Source organism: Oncorhynchus clarkii, chromosome 2 (assembly GCF_045791955.1).
Source record: "Oncorhynchus clarkii lewisi isolate Uvic-CL-2024 chromosome 2, UVic_Ocla_1.0, whole genome shotgun sequence".
NCBI lineage: Eukaryota > Metazoa > Chordata > Actinopteri > Salmoniformes > Salmonidae > Oncorhynchus > Oncorhynchus clarkii.
The window spans coordinates 24,982,723-25,007,049 of NC_092148.1; the positions used below are offsets into that span (position 1 = coordinate 24,982,723).

At 42.0% G+C, this 24,327-nt stretch overlaps 2 protein-coding genes across 7 annotated transcripts; one reads left to right on the top strand and one right to left on the bottom strand.

Annotated features, from left to right (window-relative positions):
- Positions 1-840: 840 nt before the first annotated feature.
- LOC139364863 (protein C-mannosyl-transferase DPY19L1-like) lies at positions 841-15,758 on the top strand. Its single transcript, XM_071102020.1, has 22 exons — positions 841-1,230; positions 1,542-1,566; positions 1,715-1,802; positions 1,992-2,129; positions 2,226-2,346; positions 3,617-3,710; positions 3,853-3,910; positions 4,384-4,475; positions 6,688-6,787; positions 7,292-7,369; positions 9,311-9,397; positions 9,515-9,574; positions 9,833-9,913; positions 10,099-10,200; positions 10,564-10,635; positions 11,548-11,627; positions 11,785-11,809; positions 12,160-12,279; positions 13,055-13,229; positions 13,462-13,561; positions 13,643-13,768; positions 14,044-15,758. Exons 1-22 carry the CDS (start codon positions 987-989, stop codon positions 14,213-14,215), a joined length of 2,238 nt encoding a protein of 745 aa, XP_070958121.1. The 5' UTR covers positions 841-986; the 3' UTR covers positions 14,216-15,758.
- Positions 15,712-23,838, bottom strand: LOC139364830 (uncharacterized). Of its 6 annotated transcripts, none has more exons than XM_071101981.1 (15): positions 23,523-23,838; positions 23,287-23,360; positions 22,779-23,055; positions 22,254-22,405; positions 22,027-22,077; positions 21,652-21,934; positions 21,397-21,545; positions 21,210-21,233; positions 20,841-20,906; positions 20,384-20,666; positions 18,933-19,084; positions 18,710-18,814; positions 17,964-18,056; positions 16,407-16,689; positions 15,843-16,250 (listed from the first exon to the last, which is right to left on the bottom strand). In XM_071101981.1, the coding sequence occupies exons 1-15, from the start codon at positions 23,699-23,701 to the stop codon at positions 16,109-16,111; spliced, it is 2,313 nt and encodes a 770-aa protein (XP_070958082.1). In that variant the 5' UTR covers positions 23,702-23,838; the 3' UTR covers positions 15,843-16,108. The 6 variants fall into 6 exon arrangements, with proteins under 6 accessions (XP_070958108.1, XP_070958100.1, XP_070958082.1 ...); XM_071101966.1 differs by having other exon boundaries at positions 15,848-16,250; positions 21,376-21,545; XM_071101989.1 differs by having other exon boundaries at positions 15,849-16,250; positions 17,964-18,053.
- Positions 23,839-24,327: the final 489 nt, after the last annotated feature.

Below are 24,327 nucleotides of genomic sequence, written 5' to 3' on the forward strand. Positions count from 1 at the left end.
AAGAGCGATAACAAAAAGGTAACACAAAAGTAGCACAAATTACTTAATACTACATGTGTCCAATAAACTCTCATAAAGTAGTAGTGTATATAGTTTTGTAGTCAGCTACTTTTGTGAGATACAGAGGCCATTAGGAATACATTATCAGGTCAGACAGTACATGTGTAGTAAATGGAATTACATTTTGGCTGGTTTAGTGGCAAACCTGACCGTTCTCAATTCATACCTGAAACTGTAGGGACACCTAGTGGTTAAAACCAAGACAAGTGTAAACAAGCAAGCATTGTCTGCTGGTGAAGGGATGCCATTACTGTAGTTTGTCAATTTCTGGAAAATGTAGCAGCATGAGTAATGCAAATGTAAACCTATGCTTTACATTCATAATTTATGGGGAAATATCCTGGGGCTCTGTTCACAAACACAAACAGACCCCACAGAGCCCCAGAACAGCAACACAATTAGACTCAACAAAATCATGAGAAAACAAAAACATAGTTTATTGACATATTGGAAAGAATTAACAAAAAAAACGGCGCAAACTAGAATGCTATTTGGCACTAAACAGAGAGTACACAGCGGCAGAATACCTGACCACTGTTACTGACCCAAATTTAAGGAAAGCCTTGACTAGGTACAGTCTCTGTGAGCATAGCCTTGCTACTGAGAAAGGCCACCGCAGGCAGACCTGGCTCTCAAGAGAAGACAGGATAGGTGCACACTGCCCACAAAATGAGGTGGAAACTAAGCAGCACTTCCTAACCTGAAGCGTTCTAGCTACCAACTGACACACATGTATGTGTGTTACCATGGCTACTAACGCATGCAGTCTGTATTAACTCCAGTTGGGGGCGAACATTTCAAAGATTTGTGCAGTGAACACATCATCACTCTAGCAAAATGTGTGGATAGAGTGGTGGATAGAAGGTACCCATCCAGTTACTTCTACAAAACGTATTTCACAGCCGGAGATTTACGATTATGAAAACATGGTCGTAAAAACTAGAAAACAAAACGTGAAGGATCAACCGCCGCAGCCCAACGTCGACGACAGAGACAGGAATCCGTTTGTATCGCCAGGCACCGGGAAAAGTAGACGAGCAGGAAAGGGCACCCCTTTTAACAGCTTGCTTCACAATAAGAATGGACTATTTCCTGGGTTTTCATTCATCAGAAGTAAGCTTGGCCTTACTCCGTCAGCTTTTGTGAAACTCGGAATTACTCTGGTTCTTGGTAAGTGTCACGCAACACATATACAGTACTTAGCTAGCGACCAGTAGTGTAACGATGTTGCTAACGTAGCTAGTTAGCTTACGTAAGCTAGCGCTAGCTCAAACAGCATACGACGACAGCTAACGTTACTGAGGTTACTAGGCTGTGCCACGGTCATTGGTGGCTAGCAAATGATGATAGCCAATTTAACGTTACTGTAGTTAGCTAACGGTAATTATATTATTAACTAGCTGGCTAACTAATATTAGAACAATGATTAAACCCCACAACTTTCTTAATATCATTAACGGTTCTCTGTTTTTTCTTCATAGCTGCTCTGGCTGGGTATTTACATTGGTAAGTTAAGTAACTAACGTTAACCTCAGTCTAACAACAGTTCAGGTCATTGACATGCACTTCCAAGTCTTGAATGTTTCCTGTGTACATTGATTGTAGATAACTAACGTTAGCTAGATATCCTAAAGCCTATTTGTTGTTTCTGTAGGTACCATCTCTCACGCCTCTTTGAAAATGACAGGCACTTCTCACATCTGTCAGGGCTGGAAAAGGAAATGGCATTTCGGACAGAAATGGTAAGTCTTGTGTTGTTGAAAGATGACAGAAGAAGAAACGAATGAAGTAATGATGACCTATTCTATGTGTGTGTGATACTGTGCCTTGCAAAATCTTAGAGCCTTGTTTCTGTAGCAGGCCATGAGCCAATACCTGATAAGGGCTTTTGTGTGAGAATTTAATCAAATTGTTATATGATCCTGTTCTAGGGCTTATACTACTCCTACTTCAAGACCATCATTGAGGCCCCAACCTTTCTCAACGGCCTTTATCTGGTCATGAACGATCGGCTTACAGAGTACCCACTGGTTATAAACACACTGAAGAGGTTCAATCTCTATCCAGAGGTAACATTTGTGGAAATGGACATCCTTGGCATTTGATTGGACAACAGACTTTGTTGAGGGTCTTCATGCTGAAATCCTTCCTCCACTGCTCTCTAGGTGGTCCTGGCCAGCTGGTACAGAATCTACACAGATATAATGGAATTCTTTGGACTCCCCACCAAGATGTGTTGGTCCATCAATAGAGGAGAGGGTATGGCTGCAGTGGACGGCTGTGAAGGTACCAATGCTGTCTTGTTTGACCTGAACACACACACACAACTCTCTAGGCCGGATACAATCAAACCAGCTCTATGGGAAATCATAAAGAAACTGAGCGTTATTCCGGTGCCACCCAGCTGTAGTGGTTCATCTGAAATATTAGTTGTAAAAACCTCATTATTGCTGCATATGAAATTGAAAGTTGGCATAACACCAGTATTCCACTATAGAGAGAGAACTGCTTGAAGACACAAAGCCAATCTGTTTGATTTTAATTTCAACATATATATATTCCACTGCACTGGATCAATGTTATTTTTCTGAATTGTGGATTTCCAAATGTGTAAGTTAGACTGAATACCAGTTCATTTCAGGAAAATAGAGATCTGTGTCTCCCAAAGGAATGCCATGCAGTTGCTTAGCTTATGAATAATTGCAATCTGTGAGGCTATTTCTTGCTTTCGTTGCATTTTAATTGAGCTGCTGCACAAAGGGAAAGCTTTGTTTTTGTTTTTTTCACATAACACATTTCACATGTATCTGGGCCAACTTCAATGAAATCTATGAATAAGGGGAAGGTGTTTTGTAAGGGGGAGGTTGTTCCCCTTTTCTACTTGTTGAACTGTTCTCTTAACTTGTCATTAGCACTTCATAGCATGTTATATGCATATTACTTCTCAGTGTTATATAGTCAAGACTGGAGCAAGTTACACTTATTTCTAATTAAAGGTGTGAATTATGTGAAAGCACACTCTATGTAGTTTGAAGGTGCTGCTGTACATGTAAGTGCCGCCTGCCTTTTGTTCCTGTTTCCACAAGCTGAGTGCACAGCAAATTAGAGCAGACTCAGAATAGCCCTTTATCCTCAGCAGTTCTATGGTAGTGAAATGAAAGAAAGCCTCCCACTTCAGGAAAGCATTAAGAAGGCGACTCACTGAAGGCTTCAATATTTCCATTAGCCTATGTCTTTTACTATGAGCGAGCCATGTCAGGTATCAATCAATATTACATCATGGTTTCAAGCATCTTATTTTGAGCCATTCCATCAGTCGACTTAGCATTTTCTGAAAGTAAGTTAATTTGTTTGGTACAGTAATACAACAAGCAAACAATATTCTCACTTTCATTTCTGTCCAGGACTTCAGGTCATGGCCATAGAATAGCATATAGTATTTAAATAGAATCTCTGGTCATGAGAATCAGTGTTTTGAAGTTATGGTCTTTGGCTATTCGAGTTCCTTGCCATTGCCAGTCTCAATCCTAATAGTCTCTCTGTCTGTGTGTGTCAGGTATGGGTGACCCTGCATATTTCTACGTGACCTTTGTGTTCCTCCTCAATGGTCTGATGATGAGTCTGTTCTTCATCTACGGGACCTACCTCAGGTAACTTAACCTTTACCCGCCTTTGATTCTGCAACAGTTGGGCTCAGATTAAGACTTTAAAGTCATTTAGTCACTTTAATGTTCTGACAAAGACTGCTAAAATAAGAAAGGCTGAATTATCCCCCTCCCTTCCCCTCTCTAGTGGCAGTCGGCTTGGGGGTATGGTCACGGTGCTGTGTTTCTTCTTCAACCATGGAGAGGTGAGTGTGTACCGTACAGAACTGTGGAGGTGGACTGGTGAGGGTGGAGATGGGGGATGGATACAATGCAGGCAGCCATCAAAAGGATCTCCGTCTCAGCCAGTATCAGACATGCTGAGTAGTTGCTCTATTGTAATATTCACACCAATCGATACTGACATTTCAATCATACTCTCCTCTCCCCAGTCGCCACCCACTTGTCTCCTTTACCTTCTCAGTCTGTGCTGGTTTCAACGCAGAAGTGTGAATGTATCCAAATCATTATTATAGGAGCATTGGTGCAGTGTGGGTGTAGGATGAAGACTAAATGTACTGGATGAGATTACTGGATGCATTTTTATGTACAAATAGTTTTTCGCAGTTGTCATTGATTGCGTAGCGGTACAGAAAAAATCCCCTTCTACGCAGCAATGTGTTGTTGCAAAATAAAGTAGGATTGTGTTTGTTTGTATGTGTGTGTTTCTGTGTCGCAGAGCACCCGGGTCATGTGGACTCCGCCCCTGAGGGAGAGCTTCTCCTATCCCTTCCTGGTCCTGCAGATGTTACTCCTCACCCACATCCTCCGGTAACTCACCATCCCTATTTCCTTTCGCCTTCCTTTCTCTCCTTCTCTTTTCAATACGCTCTGGCTGCCTCTTCATGTGCTAGTGATATGTAATGTAAAGCAGCGATTCTCAACTGGTGCTGGCTAGAGGTCGAACGACTGATTTTCAATACCGATTATTGGAGGACCAAAAAAAAGTTGATGCCGATTTGTATATATTTTTGGAATAATGACAATTACAACACTGAATGAGCACTTTTAAATAATGCAAAAACACAGTGTTTGATAATAAAGTAAAAGTGCAATATGTGCCATGTAAAAAAGCTAACATTTAAGTTCCTTGCTCAGAACATGAGAACATATGAAAGCTGGTGGTTCAATATTCCCAGTTAAGAAGTTTTAGGTTGTAGTTATTATAGGAATTATGGCGTGTCAACTATTTCTCTATACCATTTGTATTTCATATACCTTTTGACTATTGGATGTTCTAATAGGCACTAAAGTTTTGCCAGCCTAATCTCAGGAGTTGATAGGCTTGAAGTCATAAACAGCGCTGTGTATTAAGCATTGCTAAGAGCTGTTGGCAAACGCAGTAAAGTTTGAATGAATGCTTACGAGCCTGCTGCCATCTACCACCACTCAGTCAGACTGCTCTATCAAATATCAAATCATAGACTATAATATAATGAACACAGAAATACGAGCCTTTGGTCATTAATATGATCAAATCCGGAAACTATCATTTCGAAATCAAAAAGTTTATTCTTTCAGTGAAATACAGAACAGTTCTGTATTTTATCGAATGGATGGAAAACCTAAGTCTAAATATTGCTGTTACATTGCACAACCTTCAATGTTATGTCATAATTATGTAAAATTCTTGCAAATTAGTTCGCAACGAGCCAGGTGGCCCAAACTGTTGCATATACCCTGACTCAGCGTGCAATAAATGCAAGATTGATTTTAAGAAAGGCATTGTTTATGGTTAGGTACATTCGTGCAACGATTGTGCTTTTTTCGTGAATACACATTTGTTAAATTATCCCCCGTTTGGCGAAGTAGGCTGTGATTCGATGATAAATTAACGGGGACAGCATTGATTATATGCAAAGCAGTACAAGCTAGTTAACCTAGTAATATCATCGACCATGTGTAGTTAACTAGTGATTATGTGAATATTGATTTAAACATTTTTTTTTATAAGATAAGTTTAATGCTAGCTAGCAACTTACCTTGGCTCCTTGCTACACTCGCGTAACAGGTGGTCAGCCTGCCACGCAGTTTCCTCATGGAATACAATGTAATCAGCCATAATCGGCGTCCAAAAATGCAGATTACCGATTGTTGTGAAAACTTGAAATCGGCCCTAATTAATCGGCCGTGCTGATTAATCGGTCGACATCTAGTGCTGGTCGTCTCCAACAAATTTTGGTTGTAGAAGGTTATGATAGTTTGCGGCTGACTGAGTAAATTGTATGAAAAAAAAAAAATACTCCAGTCTGAACTTAAACCAGGTAGATAGTGGGTAGAAATGATAATGTACTTACATGTTTTTATAATTTAATCCCTGAACACCTTTTCTTAAATCACAATATTTCAATATAGAGCTATTAGCAGCACTATCTTGGTTGATTTTTGTGATCTCAAGCCAGTGAGGTGACTTTATTAACATTCTTCATCAAGAATATGTGCAAAGTGTAATTATTGACAATGAAAGAGGTGGCTGTGAATGTTGTTCCCTTGTCATATAATTGCTACATTAACTATCAATATACCATTATTATTTTTTTTTCAATATTGGATTTTGGCGATTCTTTATCGCGATGCGAATATTGATTTGCGACTGAGACAACCTAGTTCAATTTGGATCCCGAGGGAAAACCATTGGAGAACCACTGATGTAGATTATAATGAGAGTTCTGCAATTGTTATGATCTCAATTCATTGTGGTCCAGATATCTGGTTTGTAAAGCCTGATGTTGGCAATACCAAGGTTGTTGGTTCCGTTCCCGCATTGATCACATTTTGTATTCAGTCTATTTCACTTGGAGTCAAAGTCTCTGCTATTCGACCCCTTTAACTTGTTCTCTAAAGCTGTCAGTGTGAGTGGAGGGCTTGGTGGCTGATACATTCTATTTAGAGGCAGCCTGAATGGGAGTGTTAGTGTAGGCCTGTGTCGATGGATGTCCTTACCTCTTGCCTCCTGCCCTTTTCCACATCTATCTCTCTAAAGGACACGCAACCCCAGCAGAAAGGCCATGTGGGCGTTGGCCATCTCCAATTTGTGCTTCATGCTGCCCTGGCAGTTTGCCCAGTTTGTGCTGCTTACCCAGGTAAGAGAAAAAGAGGGAGAGATAAATATAGAGAAGGGTGGAGGCTGTGAGAGGAGTGGAGAAGAGGAAGACAGAGTGAGGAAGAGATGGGGATAGAGTGAAGAAGGGAGGCTGTGAGAGAAAGGGAGAAGAGTAAACTGGTAAAGGGACATTGTAAGAGATGGAGAAGACGGAGGGAGGGTGTGAGACAGATGGAGAAAAAGACTGGAGGAGGTGGGGAGGCAGACAAAAGCGTTGAAGGTTAGTCTCACACAAACAGGATCTGCTGGCATCTTTGCTTAGCAACAGCTTTGCTATCAGTCTGGCTAGATTATTATAGCAAGTGTCCCTCTGCTAGCTAATTAGAGCATTATATATGGGGATTTTACCACAAACTGTAATCTAAGTACTTATAACATCAATGTGTTGTGCTCGAAAATAAGCATGCACCCTTTATTGCAATCATTTCAAGGTTGTTGTATACACTACTTATTGCTTGTGTTTACACTTGACTACTTGTTTCAGGTGGCCTCGCTCTTTGCCTCGTACATCCTGGGATACATAAGCCCCACCAAAATGCAGTCCCTCCTAGTGACACACATGGTAAATGTCTTTTCTGGTTCCTAACTAACCTGTACTTGTGGGCGTGCATCGTAAAACAGGGCTGTGGGTTTCTGTGTGCGTTTTGGTCCGTAGCTACATTACTCCTCTCCACCACAGTTCCAGTTCTCCTAATCCTCTAAGCAACACAGGCTGTTAGTGTGGATAGCGTAAGGAGCTGGGGAGATAAGAGAAGAGGCCCTTTGTATTAAGATGATGCTGGAAATTTGTAGGAGGAGAGAAGAAAGGACATTTATTTATTTATTTATCTGTTATTTAACCAGGTAAGTTGACTGAGAACACGTTCTCATTTGCAGCAACGACCTGGGGAATAGTTACAGGGGAGAGGAGGGGGATGAATGAGCCAATTGTAAACTGGGGATTATTAGGTGACCGTGATGGTTTGAGGGTCAGATTGGGAATTTAGCCAGGACACCGGGGTTAACACCCCTACTCTTATGATGAGTGCCATGGGATCTTTAATGAGGCGGCAGGGTAGCCTAGTGGTTAGAGCGTTGGACTAGTAACCGGAAGGTTGCAAGTTCAATCCCCCGAGCTGACAAGGTACAAATCTGTCGTTCTGCCCCTGAACAGGCAGTTCATTGAAAATAAGAATTTGTTCTTAACTGACTTGCCTAGTTAAATAAAGGTAAAATAATAAAAAAATGACCTCAGAGAGTTTAACGTCCTATCCGAAAGACGGCACCCTACACAGGGCAGTGTCAACTGGGGCATTGGGATATTTTTTTTTAGACCAGAGTGCCTCCTACTGGCTGTCCAACACCACTTCCAGCAGCATCTGGTCTCCCATCCAGGAACTGACCAGGACCAATCCTTCAGAAGCAAGCCAGCAGTGGTATGCAGGGACATATGGCGGTGAATAATTTATCCGCCTGGCAAGAAGTGGCAGCGTGAAGAAAACTGGGACACACACAGGCTTGTGTCCTCGACGACTTACAGCATTTTTAAGCCCACTTTGGCTGTAACAAGTTTGGTGTGCGTGTCAATGTGCCATGACAACAGTAAAAAAATATATGTATACTTTCACACACAACTCTTTTGATAGTCCCAGTCGGTATTAGATTGAATGTTGCAGCCCTGCCCACCTGTGGGGGAAAACAACCTGTGGTTGCCTAGGTTACCCCATTGGCTCACAGCTGAAACGTAACCTTTTTCAAATGCTATTTCCTTGTTGTCAACCTGCTTTAGTCAATTACAAAACTACATTTAAAAAAGTACAACATGTCTAAAGATTACTTTTCAAAATTGCCTGCTCCCGAGCGTTCTCACTACTTAGAGAAATGTATTGTAGAGTTGCCTCAATGCTGTTTTTATGAGGGTGCTAACAGCCACGTGAGTGCTACCGACCAGAACATTAAGCTAGCCAAGACCAACAACACAAACGGACTATAACAGATTATACAGCTACAAGTAGTAGCATTAAGACTGTGACTGAAGGCTTCACGTTTTCTGTTGGGGTTAGTGGCGTTACAAACGGACTCTACTAAACAAGTTAAATGTCTTTGAATGTGATAATGTTTTCCACACACATACTGTAGCTAATGATGTAAAATTATTTAAATATTCCAGTGTATATAAGGCACATGCTTACTTGGACACTGGGTCGCCATATTTCCCACTGTCCTACACCGAATAGCCTGAAGCCATAGGGCTCTTCATGCTCTATTTCCCTATGTAGATGCATTGTGAACCGCTGGGATTTTTGACCTGGTTACATGTACATTGAACAACACAGCAGGTTTTCTGCATTTCTTTTTCTGTTTAACAAATCTATGATGACGTTTACACTCTTACACTTGAGGTCAATGGGAAAGAATGTTTGTTTTCCACAATTTGTAGGCGTGGTCAAGGGGAATTCCTTATTATGTGAATATCGACTCTGACTATGTCACCAAACTTCTTTCCACCCCACTCCATCTCCAGATAACACTTGCCGTGTGCTTTGTTCTGATGTTTGGAAACTCCATGCTGCTGACATCATTCTACGCCTCCTCACTGGTCTCCATTTGGGTGAGCTGGACTAGCACTCTCCTCATGCTTTCAATGTGTAGAAGATGTCTTTTATGTTAAGCATGGTGTGATGTTGAAAATGGTATGGTGTTGAAATCAGTTCCTTCCTGGTTGCAGGGAATAATTGCCCTGCGGGACAAATTTGCAGAAACCTTCAAACCTGGCCTCATCACATGGGTAAGAGGTGTGTGTGTGGACATGTTTACTATACTTGTGGGGACCAGAAGTCCCAACAAGTATAGTAAACAATCAAAAACTGGGGACATTTTGCCGGTCCCCACGAGGACAAAAATTATATTTCTAGAGGGGTTAGAATTAGTGTTAAGGTTAGGGAAAATATGATTTTGAATGGGAATCAATTGTGTGTTCCCACAATGTTAGTAAAAGAAGACTGCGTCTGTCTGTCTCCTGGTTGACTTGTCTGTCTGCTCTCAGGCCATGCAGGGCCTGGTATGTGTTGTCTCCACGGTCATTCTCAAGTTCATGCTGTCAGCTGTCTTTGGAGCCTCTGATGATGTAAGTCTTTGAAAATAGCCCTGTGCATTTGAAACAAAATGCCTTACATTTTGGTGCCTTTTCTGGCAGAATCACTGCATTTTGAAACAAGCCATCACTCAAAAGTATGATAGTAATTAAAGTAAATAGAAATATGCTAACTGTATTTGAAGTTGCATCTACTTTTACAACAATTTCTCTCCCAGGCTCACATCAGTAGCTTAATAAAGTCCAAGTTTACCAGCTACAAGGACTTTGACACCATGATGTATACCTGTGCTGCTGAGTTTGACTTCATGGAAATTGAGGTATGAAAGACACTTGGCCGTATTTGGCATAGCAACATGGCACTAGTGTTAGAAGGCATCCTTTCATAGTATTTATTTTATTTTACATGTATTTAACTAGGAAAGTCCGTTAAGAACACATTTTCATTTTCAGTGACGGTCTAGGAACAGTGGGTTGTTCAGGGACAGAACAACATCTTTTTTTTACCTTGTCAGCTCGGGGATTCAATCTTGAAACCTTTCGGTTACTAGTCCAACGCTCTAACCACTAGGCTACCTGCCGTCCCATTTGGTAGCTCATTTTGTAAAGGTCATGTGTGGTATGTGTCAGAAATAAATGTTTTTCTCCAGTCGATCTGACGTGTATAACATTGCTCTTCTCAGACCCCACTGCGCTACATCAAGACACTGCTGCTTCCCATCAACATGCTGGTGGTTGCTGTCGTAGCAGGACGGGTAAGACTTCATTTGTGTGCCATACACCAGGCACTCCACACAATCCACTGTTAGTGAACAAGGCAGGCATCCTTGAAATGTCATTTCTCCCGTTCTGCTTTTGACATGCCTGTTGAGCTCAATTTGTCATATTTAAGGCAGGCTTGAGAAATGGCAAGATAATTATGTTCCAAAAATATTCAAGAATCTCCTCGAGCGTGTCCAAATGTGTCAGTTTGATCTAATTGTGTGTCAAATGCAGAATTAATAAGACAAGTGCGTGCCTCCCGAGTGGCACAGCGGTCAAAGGCACTACAGTGCTTGAGGCGTCATTTCAGATCCGGGTTTGATCCCGGGCTATGTCACAGCCGGCGGCGACCGGGAGTCCCATGAGGCGACGCACTATTGTGCTAGCAACATCCGGTTAGGGGAGGGTTTGGCCAGCAGGATGTCCTTGTCCCATCGCACTCTAGCGACTCCTTGTTGCGGGCCAGATGCATGCACGCTGACATGGTCGCCAGTTGTACGGAATTTCCTCCAACACATTGGTGTGGCTGGCTTCTGGGTTATGCGAAGCAGTGCGGCTTGGCAGGGTTGTGTTTCGGAGGGCACGTGGCTCTCGACCTTCACTTCTCCCGAGACTACAAGACTAACTACCAATTTAGATATCAAGAAATTGAGAGATAAAGGGGTAATAAAAAATAACGTGCCATTTTGATTCTGCTTGACTGCTTTGCTAGTGAAGAAATGGAGGGCTTCTAAATAGTGATACTGGTAGAAATGATAATGGTTAATTGTTTGCTGTGAATATGCTCACTGTTAGCATATAATAGAAGGCGAAATCATCCTGGTCAACGTTATATCCCTTTTAAGGTTTGTCTTTCTTTTTCTTTTTTTTGTGACACACTTTGTCCCTTCTCCTACTCTGTACAGACCATCCAGGATGTTGTGAGGTTCCTGAGGGAAGGAGAGAAGTATTCTGTCAAACCTGAAGACGATGACGACGATGAACAGTGAGTATATTTCCCTCTGTCCTCTGTTGTAAAACTCACCCTCATAACAGCACAAGTCAAGGCAAACTTCCATGTGCATTTTGCCCATTCATTCTTATAAAGACAACACAACTTGACATTTTGACAACTCATAACTTTCTTTTCACATTTTTCACAGCCCAGAAATGTTGGCAAAAGGAGAGGTAAGTAAGCATCCTGATTTCCCTGAATGTTACTGCTGTATACACCGTGCCCGAGTCTCCTCACGCCATATGATTCAAGCCTTCTTTTTTTCCTTAAATGTGGTAATGTTCATCTGCTTCAGCTACAATAGTAATGATCGTCATAACCTGCATACAGAGGCAATTTTCTCCTGCCAGTTAAATTGCTCGCTTTATCACCAGTTCTAGCTCTAACCATTTATTTCTCTCACTTCCTCCATCCATCCATCCCTTCCCCAATCTTGTTCTCTCCCTGTGCCCTTCAACCCTCATTCTCTACCTGGGCTCTTTCTCTCTCTCTATTTATCTCTCTTTCTCTGTCATGGTGTAAGCTGGTGTACCATAGCCTACAGTTGATAGCGTTTGTAGTGCTGGCGATGCTCATCATGCGTCTCAAGCTCTTCCTCACGCCCCACATGTGCATCATGGCCTCCTTGATCTGCTCAAAACAGGTCAGTCCCCGACGCCATTCAACATGACACAACGCCACTCAACATGACATGACACGACGCCACTCAACATGACATGACACGACGCCACTCAACATGACACGATATGACACGACGCCACTCGACATGACACAACATGACACAACGCCACTCAACATGACACAACATGACACGACGCCACTCAACATGACACAACATGACACGACGCCACTCAACATGACACGACATGACACGACGCCACTCAACATGACACGACGCCACTCGACATGACACGACGCCACTCGACATGACACGACGCCACTTGACATGACACGACTCGACATGACACGACGCCACTCAACATGACACGACGCCACTCGACATGACACATGACACGACGCCACTCAACATGACATGACACGACGCCACTCAACATGACACGACATGACACGACGCCACTCGACATGACACGACGCCACTCGACATGACACAACGCCACTCGACATGACACGACGCCACTCGACATGACACGACGCCACTCGACATGACACGACGCCACTCGACATGACACGACGCCACTCGACATGACATGACACAACATGACAAGACACCACTCATCGCAACTCGGTGAGATTCAACACACCACAACACAATTAGCACTGACACCACACAGATACCGCAGAGTACATAACGTACCAAAGATGGATCACAACACCACTACCACTAGAGACCTCCATCACAGACGCACTACAGACCAATGTTCTCATTGATGCTCATGTGTTGTCTGTCTGTGTGTCAGTTGTTTGGCTGGATAGGGGAGAAGTTCAAGCTCCACGTGATGGTGTTTGGCATCCTGTCCATCATGGCCATGCAGGGTGCGGCCAACCTGCAGGCCCAGTGGGGCATCATGGGAGAATTCAGCAACCTACCCCAGGAGCAGCTGCTGGACTGGATCAGAGACAACACACCGCCCAGTAAGTAATGTCTTCATCCTACCTCTGAAACCAGAGGCTCGAGATAAACAAATAATTCTAAATGGCATCCTTCGTTATGGAATTGACTGATCTGACTAGGTGGGATTGGTGAAAGCAATTGGCTGGTAACCTTACTTTCAGGTATCCAGTTCCCTTTCAGATCAGTGATCATGACCCATTCCTCTGTGGACTCTTCTCTTAGATGTACTGTTTTGTTTTGTGTGTGGTGCAGACTCTGTGTTTGCTGGAGCCATGCCCACCATGGCCAGTGTGAAGCTGTCAGCCGGCCGGCCCATCGTCAACCACCCACATTACGAGGACGCTGGACTGAGGTGTGGACAGAACATTGATACTACTGTACTCGCTATGTGCTAGGCTAACACCAATTCAGCGTTGTCGTCTGTTCCACTCAGGGAGAGGACTAAGCTGGTGTATGCCATGTATAGCCGCAAGTCTGCCGAGGTGGTGAAGAGGAACCTGATGCAGATGGAAGTGGACTACTTTGTCCTGGAGGACTCGTGGTGCACCCGGCGCTCCAGGTAACCCTGGGTGGCCTTCCCGTCAGTAACCAACTGCTGTTTACACTGTCATTTGTTCTTGTGACCTTGTCAACAAGTCATTCCAGTCAGTACAGGGCATTTTTCCAACTCACTCAGAAATGACTCTGAATTGAACTGAGCCCAATTCTGCTGCCAAGTGACCTTTTGAACAATCTGTTTCGCAGTCCGTTAATCACACAATGTTTTGGTTCAGTTTGTTTCTTTGCTGAAATATTTTCTCTTTCTCCCTTCCTGGCTTTCTCTGTGCTCTCCAGGCCTGGCTGCAGTATGCCTGAGATCTGGGATGTAGAGGACCCTCAGAACGCTGGGAAAGTCCCCCTCTGTACACTCATGTCCAGGGACTCCAGGCCCCACTTTGCCACCGTTTTTCACAACAACGTTTACAAAGTTCTAAAAGTTCCCAAAGCAGCTAAAGAGCTCAGATAACAGCAGGGTCGGCCTGTTTTTGGTGCTACCGTCTAGTATTTCCACCAGCCTGGTGCGTGTTTTTATATAGGTCCCTTTTCCTGTTGGTCTGTCTCCTTTGGAGGTACCACAGCTGCGTTTTACGTCTCCCTTTTTGAGGCTCTGTTAGAGCAGTGGACTGACGTGATGGGCTAGATAAGAGTCCCCACTTGTGTTGTGTAAGCATTTCATTTAATTTTATGCGAGGTTATACTAAAAGTTGTTCTTAAAGATAGACATGCATTTTATTTTTGTGTATTAGTACATTTTGGATGTCGGGCATATTTAGTTTTTGTACTTTTATGCCCTTTTTTGCATATTAAGAATTGTCATTATTTAGTGTAATTTTTTTGATTCAGTGATGTGTGTAATAATTTTGTTATTTGCCAAAGCAAAGTGTAGTTAGTATAACTACTAGTGTTACAGCTGCAAGTGTCAGCTTAATGTAGCACACCTGAAATGTCCTTTTTAAGAGAAGCGGAATATGATAATCTGCAAACAGATTTTTCCCAACAACCCATTGCAACTTGTAGCAGTGCATTATTTTAAGCATTAGCGTAATGACCTACCACCATATATCAGTGGTTTAGGACCCTGTATTGACATACAGAAAACACTTTTAGGCATCTTTTTGGAGTTGTTAAAGTCATGCCAATTTAGCGTCATTGCTTTGTAGTTCACCACAGGAAGTTACGTCATTCATTTGTAGCCTTTTTTTGCACCTCAGTGGCCTTTGCACATGTCACAACAGCAACATAATTGAATTCAACAATGTATTATGACAACAAAAAAACATTTAGTTTAATGATTTGAGTTGTAATGCGCTTGCGGTTACTTCCCCATTTTATTTTGGGGATATAGCTGTGAAAGACTGCCACTCTGGACTCCACTTTGCACTGGTGTGCTCTACTCTCTTAAAACCACTTTCCCCTTTTGTTCATGCAGCTCTGAGTTGTGACTGTGAAAGTCCCTTTGCCACTCTGAGGTCAAGGGTCAAACAGGAGAGTGCTCCAGAGCTCCACTTAACTGGAGTGTCGTTCTCATTATCCCTGTGACTCATTTTTACCAGTGTGGCTTTGAAGTTACTTAAAACAACCCCAGTGTAAAAGCTACAGTATTGTTGGGTACAAATCATCTCACCAATACAGGTGAGGCATTTTAGCAATAAGCTGTTCGTTACTCAGACTTGAAGGTTTCTACATATTATACAACATTCATCAATTGTAATAGTTTCAAGCAGCGTTTTCAATTAAATGCGCGAAGTTTATTTCAATGTATTCTGCTATTTCTGTGACTGTTCATGAATAGCACAGCAAGTGTTTTATGCTAAGTTTATTTTTGGTTATGTCCAAGATATACAGTAAGGTACTGAAGTGATCTTGAAAGCAAAATGCCTGTTTTTAGTGGTGTAGCGGTGACCACACAATTTGAAATATTTTGACATCAACATTTCTTGTGACAGGCCTAGCTTTGTCTAATGCTTGTTGATTTCATCTGTATTTTGAAAATAAAATGTTTATCAGCATCTTTCTCTTGTTTTTGATTAACAGTGAAACCAATGTGAGTTTTTGCTGGTTGATCATTTAAGAGAATTGGATATTAAATTCATGAAATGGTTTCTGGATTCACAGTAACAAGGCTTTATTAATAGAATACACACCTGAATACAAATGTGACTGTTTATAATTTGGCTAAAATACGGCGTCCGCCTTCAACAAAGAACTATTTGAGATCCCACTGGGTATGACAAGAAATACTGAGTGACTTTCTCCACACTTCTCAAAATATTAAGTGATTCTGTAGTTAGATGGTAACTATGTTGGCCTTATTTGGAACTTTCCTGTAAAAGGAGTCATTTCAGATTGGTTAGGGTCATCACTTTCCCCCATACACCTCTACCTCGCACAGTGCCAGGTACTTCTCTCTGCCTGGGAGAACGATAGTGACATAGTGTCCCTCCATGTTACATGGAATATCCATTGGCTGCCCTTCTCTCATCTCGGAGATCACAGCACACCTGAAACGCACACATACCAGTAAGTTAGAGCATACAGCCAGAGGTTTTTCCTGATCATGAAACCTGCAATCATTGATGTGAATTCGCCACAACATCTCTAAAACATGACTGCTGTGGATCATCTAAGCCAAGGCTTCATGAATCATATCTTCTCACAGTGGATTGGTCGTGCCGTTGTTCTCCAGGGAGTTTCCAATGCGGATCTCAGCCCCGTTGATCTTGTGGAGACAGCAGTCCCCTCTGTTGGTGATGGTGACAAAGGTGACTTGGTATGTGTCCAAAAGGTCCACTCTCCACCAGGGGTTGGTCTCTGCCTCCGTGTGGCTGCAGGAGCCAGCATGGTACAGTGGGTTACGCTTCCTGTCGGTGGCATTGCTGGCAGCACCGTGGCTGTCATACTGGGAGGAATGGACATCTATTCCACCGGAGACTAAATTCTCTGAGGGGGACACAATAAGAATTAGGGGGGGATTTAGTCTTACCCCTTGATATATTCAACATTTTGATGTGTTATAGCCTGAATTCAAAATGGATAAAACAAAATTTAAAACATGATAATCTACACACAATACCCAATAATGACAAAGTGAACAAAATGGGTTTTTAAAAAAAAATTTAACGAATGTATTTAAAATGACATACAGATATATTTCATTAACCTAAGTATTCAAACTCCTGAGTCAATACTTTGTAGAATCACCTTTGGCAGCGATTACAGCAGTCATTCTTTCTCGGTAAGTCTAAGACAGGGATCATCAAATTAGATCCACCCGTGGGGTGATTTATTTTAAAAATTCAGGTGGCCGGAACATAATTACAAATCATTTGAAAAACTGCAAATTGACTGCAGGAAGTATAAACATGTTTTATTAAAATATTATCTTTTCAAACCCTGTGAACATTTGTATACGGTCACAAATATCTATTATGCGTGGGAATACTTGGAGCTGATTTGCTCTTATTTTTACATTGTTTTATGTCAACAAAATAATAATAATAATATAGACAGTACCAGTCAAAAGTTTGGACACACCTACTCATTCCAAGGTTTTTCTTTATTTTTACTATTTTCTACATTGTAGAATAATAGTGAAGACATCAAAACTATGAAATAACACATATGGAGTCGTGTAGTAACCAAAAAAGTGTTAAACAATTCAAAATATATTTGAGATTCTAAAGCCACCAGTGTCTGGTGGAAAGCAGACTGGACCAGGTTTTCTTCTAGAATTAGGTCCATTCAATGTATTTTTTATTCAGAAAAACTCTGTCAGCGATTGGGTGCAGAGATGTTGCGGAACGGAGTTTACTCAAAAAGTCAAGCAAAAATTCCAAATAGGAACATACATACACACTAGCACATACAACAACCACTTAAGACACCAACAATCACGGACAGAACAGAAATGTATGCCAGAGGGTTAAATAAGGAACATGATATGGGAATTGAAACCAGGTGTGTGTAAAACAGACAAAACAAAACGAAACTGAAACATGGATCGGTGGTGACTAGAAAGCCGGTGACGTCGACCGTCGAACACCACCCGAGCAAGGGGAAGGGCCGACTTCGGCGGAAGTCGTGACAAACTCCCCAGTTCTTAACCATTACAAGCATACCCATAACATGATGAAGGCACAACGATGATGAAAATATGGAGAGTGGTACTCAGTAATGTGTTGTATTGGATTTTGCAGACTATGTGGGTAACTTACCAGGCACTTTATCAACTGGACGTTGTGTCTCAAATGATATTTTGTCATGATCAAATGTCTCTTCGTCTGTACTGTTTTGATTATAGGTCTCTTCTTCAGGGGAGAAATAGAAGACGAGAAGTGAGGGAAATCAATGCAACAGCAGAGTTGAAACTAACACACGTCAAATCATTTCAGGCCTAATCCTAATGCATGAAACTTGAGATAAATACATCGATTTGAAGTCAGGATTCGGCCCTCCATGAATCAACTGTGTTGAAATGTAATTGGCCCATTGAGTTGGTTAGAGGGAGCATTTGTCCCAAAGCCTGTTTTAGCATGTGCAGCACCATTGAGGACTTTCACCATTTTGAAGTAGTCAACTGGCTAGGACTTGCTATGGGTTAAGGAAGGGTCACAGTAGGTCAGTAGGAGGGTTCAATCAATGAATTATACTCCTGAGCAAACATTCCATAACTGCAGGTGGCAGTACATCTATCTGTTCAAACTTTACACACTCCAGCAAAGTAGGTATGCACCTTTTCAGTTTATTTTGGTACTGCCAATACACTCATAGAAGTAGAAGAAGAAGAAATGGACTACTTTAAAACAGGGACAGCCCTCAATGGTGCTGCCCATGCTCAGAAAAATGACATGGTGAATATGGAATATTGTGTCAAATCCAAGCCTCTGGTTAAGGATTTCTGATTTCTGGTCCTAATTTCAGCCTGGAGGATACTGTATGATTGGATGTAGGAGTAGCTGACCTTTCCGAATAGCAGGCCTTCCGAGGGATATCAGAAGATCCCACAACCAGGCCAGGTTTAGGTTTGGAGCTGTAACAGCTGTCCCGGGGGCAGTTGAAGGCAGGCCTGGAAAAAGGAGGACACAGGGAGTTAGGGAGTGGAGTAAAAAAATGTATATTGGTAAACGATAATAAAAAAGGCATCTGTTGGAGAAGGTGTACATTCTGAACGATGGAGCCCATACCTGCCTGAAAGGTGCTTGCTTGCACTTCCACCTCACACAAAGTCAAGTACTTCTCTTTTCCTGGGAGGAGAATGTTGACATAGCGCCCCGATATCCCACCGCACGGAAATGTCCTGCTTTGCCCAGCAGGGATGTATGGAATCCTGGCACACCTACAGGCATAGGAATCTTGAGCATTGTTATGTGTTACAAGATGATTACAGGACAAACAGTATTTGCTCAAAATAAGGGATCAGGGACGAGTTTCCTGAAAGCTTAAAGGGGCAATCTGCAGTTGCTACATCCATTTTGGGATGTATAAATTAATGATATGTACCCAATGATTCTTGAAGAACATATCTTAGAAATGCCTCATGAGTTTAGTTCAACTGTCATAGCCCATCAGAACCAAAAATATAATCTTGTTTTATCCAATGTTCTTAAACATAGTACATTTAAACAAACTATATAGCCTCAAAACATGGTTCCAACTATACTTTTGATATCATAGCTGGTCAGTCATTGTATCCATAGCTACAGTTGAAGTCAGAAGTTTACATACACCTTAGTCAAATACATTTTAACTAAATTTTTCATAATTCCTGACATTTAATCCTAGTAAAAATTCCCTGTTTTAGGTCAGTTAGGATCACCAATTTATTTGAGAATGTGAAATGTCAAAATAATACTAGAGAGAATGATTTATTTCAGCTTTTATTTCTTTCATCACATTCCCAGTGGATCAGAAGTTTACATACACTCAATTAGTATTTGGTAGCATTGCCTTTAAATTGTTTAACTTGGGTCAAATGTTTCAGGTAGCCTTCCACAAGCTTCCCACAATAAGTTGGGTGAATTTTGGCCCATCCCTCCTGACAGAGCTGGTGTAACTGAGTCAGGTTTGTAGGCCTCCTTGCTCACACTCCTTGCTCGCACTGATTTCTTTTGATTTTCCCATGGTGTCAAGCAAAGAGGCACTGAGTTTGAAGATATGCCTTGAAATAAATCCACAGGTACACCTCCACTTGACTCAAATTATGTCAATTAGCCTATCAGAAGCTTCTAAAGCCATGACACCATTTTCTGGAATTTTCCAGGCTGTTTAAAGGCACAGTCAACTTAGTGTATGTAAACTTCTGACCCACTGGGATTGTGATACAGTGAATTATAAGTGAAATAATCTGTCTGTAAACAATTGTTGGAAAAATTATTCATAATTATGCATAAAGTAGATGTCCTAAACGACTTGCCAAAACCATAGTTTGTTAACAAGAAATGTGTGGATTGGTTAAAAAAAAAGTTTTAATGACTCCAACCTAAGTGTATGTAAACTGCCCCTTTAAGTCTGATTAAATCCTCATAGTTGATGAGTTATGGAGATGGCTGGGTTGTTTAAGGGAGAGTTGTGTTACCGGGATGACACATAGTGGGTTGTATAGCCAGCCAGAAGTTGTGTTACGAAGATAACTCACAGTGGGTTGCTATTGCCGTTGTTGAACAGTGAGTCCCCAACGTGGATCTCTGCTCCACTGATCCTGTCTGAGCAGCAGTCCCCTCTGTTGGTAATGGTGACGTAGGTGACGTTGTGGGTCTTGCTCAGGTCCACCCGCCACCAGGGGTCGACCTCTGCTTTCGTGTGGCTGCAGGACCCCTCCAGATACCGGTTGCTCCAGCTCAGGTCAATGGCATTGTTGGCATCTCCAAACATGTCCCACTGCGACGACTGACTGGCTATCCCGCCAGTGGCTGCATTCTCTTCACAGAACAAACAAGATTAAAAACATTGGGTTTACAAATGGTTCATTGTCAGTTCAAGATGCAGTACATAGCTGTACTAATCAGCGATCTCAATGAAAACATTTCTCAAACAGTGTTGCATTCTCTATAATACAACAAAAGTAAAAAAAAAAAAAAAGTATATTGTGTTACCATATCGAGTCTTATGGTCTGGGCATAGAATGTCTTGCCCTCTCTTCATATCTTGCACCCTCCTGTCTACAGGAAACATGACAGTACATAAAGGTTTGAGTCACAGGCTTTGAACCCACACTGTTAAGCCATGGCCATGGCTTCAAGTCATCTAATAGCTACCATGTAGGCAAGTGTAAAATGTAGTTGTTGTGAAATTGTTAGATTACTTGTTAGATATTACTGCACGGTCGGAACTAGAAGCACAAGCATTTCGCTACACTCGCAATAACATCTGCTAACCATGTGTATGTGACCGTTACATTTTGATTTGATTTGATATCCAACAATAACACATCAGAGATATAGTAACTAAAACCCTGTACATACCAGAGGAAAGATGTTCGTCCATATCTGTAAAAGGACCAAGAGATTTGTTGTAATTTAGAGGAATAGGTCAAGTTTGACCAAATGTCATGATTTTCTCACCCTAACAAGCTTAGAAACTTAGATGAAGTGATCACATATTGCCCCTTCCGTTAATTGATGACAATACCATATAATGTCTGCTCCTCACCAGGACGGCTGCCCACATTCACCTCCACCTCACACAGTGACAGGTGTTTATTGCAGCCCGGCAAGAAAACGTTCACATAGCGACCCTCGATCCCACTGCACTGAAAGGTCATGACCTCCCACGCGGGATATGAGGAGATCACAGCGCACCTAAAGAAGGAAATCGAACAAAAACACATGGTATAAACAGGTTTTTGATCTCAAATCTTAAACACCAAATGCGCTCTGTGTTATATTTGCTCATGAGGCTCCTCACAATGGATTGCTGTTGCCATTATTCTGCAGCGAGTTTCCAATGTGGATTTCAGCACCATCGATCATCTCTGGATCAACGTCTTCAATGTTTGTGACTGTTATGGAGGTGACGTTGTACGCTCGCTGCAAGTCCACCCTCCACCATGGGTTGACTTGGGACTTGGTGCGACTGCATGATTTGTCTTTGTACATGGAGAGGCGTCTTCCATCCACGGCATTGTTAGAGCCCCCCATGTGGGAGTACTGGGAGGATTGGCGAGTCGTTTTCTTTAAGGCAACATTGTCTTTAGGGAAATAGAAGGTTTACACTTACCAATGCAGTACAAAGATCCATTCATTTATATAACATACTTATGTGGTATAGATCTGGGTTTACCTGTAACAGGAACAATTAAGTTGAGTTCGGAAGCTTGAGTTGGTCCCATTTCTTCTTATAAGACACAATGAAACATACATGAGAGTTAAAACGTACAGGTCTTATCGACCATTTATAGCTAATAAAAAAGGACAACTACCACACAAATGGATCACCATCAAAATATGTATCTCTATATGTGTATGATCACTCTGTTAGGTTATTTTCTTCCAGGTTTTGATGCGTACCAATAGGAGCAGGATGAGCATTCACCTCCACCTCACACAGGGTCAGATATTGCATGTATCCTCTGAGGAACACATTGACGTATTGCCCCTGCATCCCGTGGCATTGAAATGTGGTGGAGCCCCCTGCGGGGATGGAGGATATCAACGCACACCTGGATGGAACAGTAAGACGTATTAGGAGGAGGTATCCTCTATCCTCCTCCTAATATCCTCTATCCTCGCCTCCTTTTAAAAACCCAGTTGTGGAATAAGTACAGTAAACATAAAATAGGAATCTAGTGGAGTAAAAATTGTCAAAGGCATTTGTACTAAAGCTACTTTATGCAACTGTCAAAACCCATTGGATAAAAAAGTCCTTGTGCAGGCACCTTGAACCTTCTCCTCAATACTATTGAGAAGCAGGTGAAGAGATAGGATGTGAGGAATAACAGAATTGTGACATAGCCCAGGTGTCTGCTATCAGCCTGGGCATACAACATTATTTTCCTCTAATGCTCAAATGTAGGATGAAGGGCAGTGCCATACCTGGGGTTACTGTTGCCATCGTTCTCCAGGGAGTTTCCAATGTGGATCTCAGCCCCGTTGATCCTCTCTGCTAAAGTATCTCTGTTGGTGATGGTGACGGAGGTGACTTGGTAGGTCTCCAGCAGGTCCACCCTCCACCAGGGGCTGGTCTCTCCCGAAGTGTGGCTGCAGGAGAGATATTCGTAAGTCGGGTTCCATATTCCATCAATGGCTCTTTTTGCAGTGCCTCCATAGGATGTGGATGATTGGGCTGCTTTGCCACTCAGAGCTACATTCACTGTGGGCCAGAAGGAGAATAGTGAGGATAGCTATTCAGAACAGAGATGAACCATAAATCATGTTACCATCTGATAATCTCCATACATGTTATAAAATCGTTTTTAAATACTGTATTTAATTAAATATCCACATTTTAAATAATGACACTATTTTCATGCGTTAACTTTACATATAGAACATTAGAAAATAGATTCCCATGGGACCCAACAAGGTAAAAGCGTTGACCAACCTAATTCATCTTTAGAGCACCTTCCCATTCCCAGAATCCCCAGCAGGGAGAGTATAATTACGTCTTTCATCTTGCTGACAGAAACAAATAGGAGAGGTTCACAGATTAACATCAACAGATTCATTCTGTTCACCAGACAGTTCTTTGAAATGTCACAGATCAGATATAACATGTGACTGACACATTTTGCAGTAGGCTACTCAAAATGAAGTTATCATGTACATTTGGGAACTTACCGTGGAAGTAATGTGTTTGCATGCTCTGCATTAGAGGGGATTCCTTTGTGTCCCCAGGGACTCAGGGACTGGCAGAAATGGATTGAACATAGGAAGGGTCCACTGACCTCTGAGTCACTATGTTTGCGATGTACAAAGAACTGTTTACTTTTCAAAAGTGGCAAACAAGACTGTGCCATGGAGCATTACATATACAGAGCCCTGACACAGGCATGTCACATTTAGTCATCTTGTACTTTTTGTGTGAACTGCACTTTTTGTATTCCTTGTACAGTATGCTTATGAGTATGTTCATAAGACATGATGAAGCTTCACAGACACACTAAGACGGCCTTGATTGCTGTAAAGGCTCAGTGGAACAACCTGGTGACATCAACCTTGCCACTGCCCTGTCATCATGTACAGTCCAAAACCACCTCTAAGTCAGTCCTAAATGGTGATATAAAACTAATTGTACATTTTGCAAAAAAAGATGTGCTAGGCAGGCCACTGAACACCATTGAATAAATATAGCAGCATTTTAGAATCACGGTATGCACTGTCCTTCACCCACTTCATATCACAAGAGGAAGAAATGTTTGCAATGCAACAGCACCATCAAATGGTTCAAAAGAGGAGCTTCATTTCATCTCAAATATTGGTGGAGGTAAAACAAAAACAAAAATCAAGTATATGATTTAATAACTGTGTAGGTGTGTTTTTGGTTTTACTATCCTTGTGGTGACCAGAAATCACAAGGATAGTAAAACGAGGAAAAGTTGGACAAGTGGGGACATTTCTCGGGTCCCCACAAGGAAAAATGCTA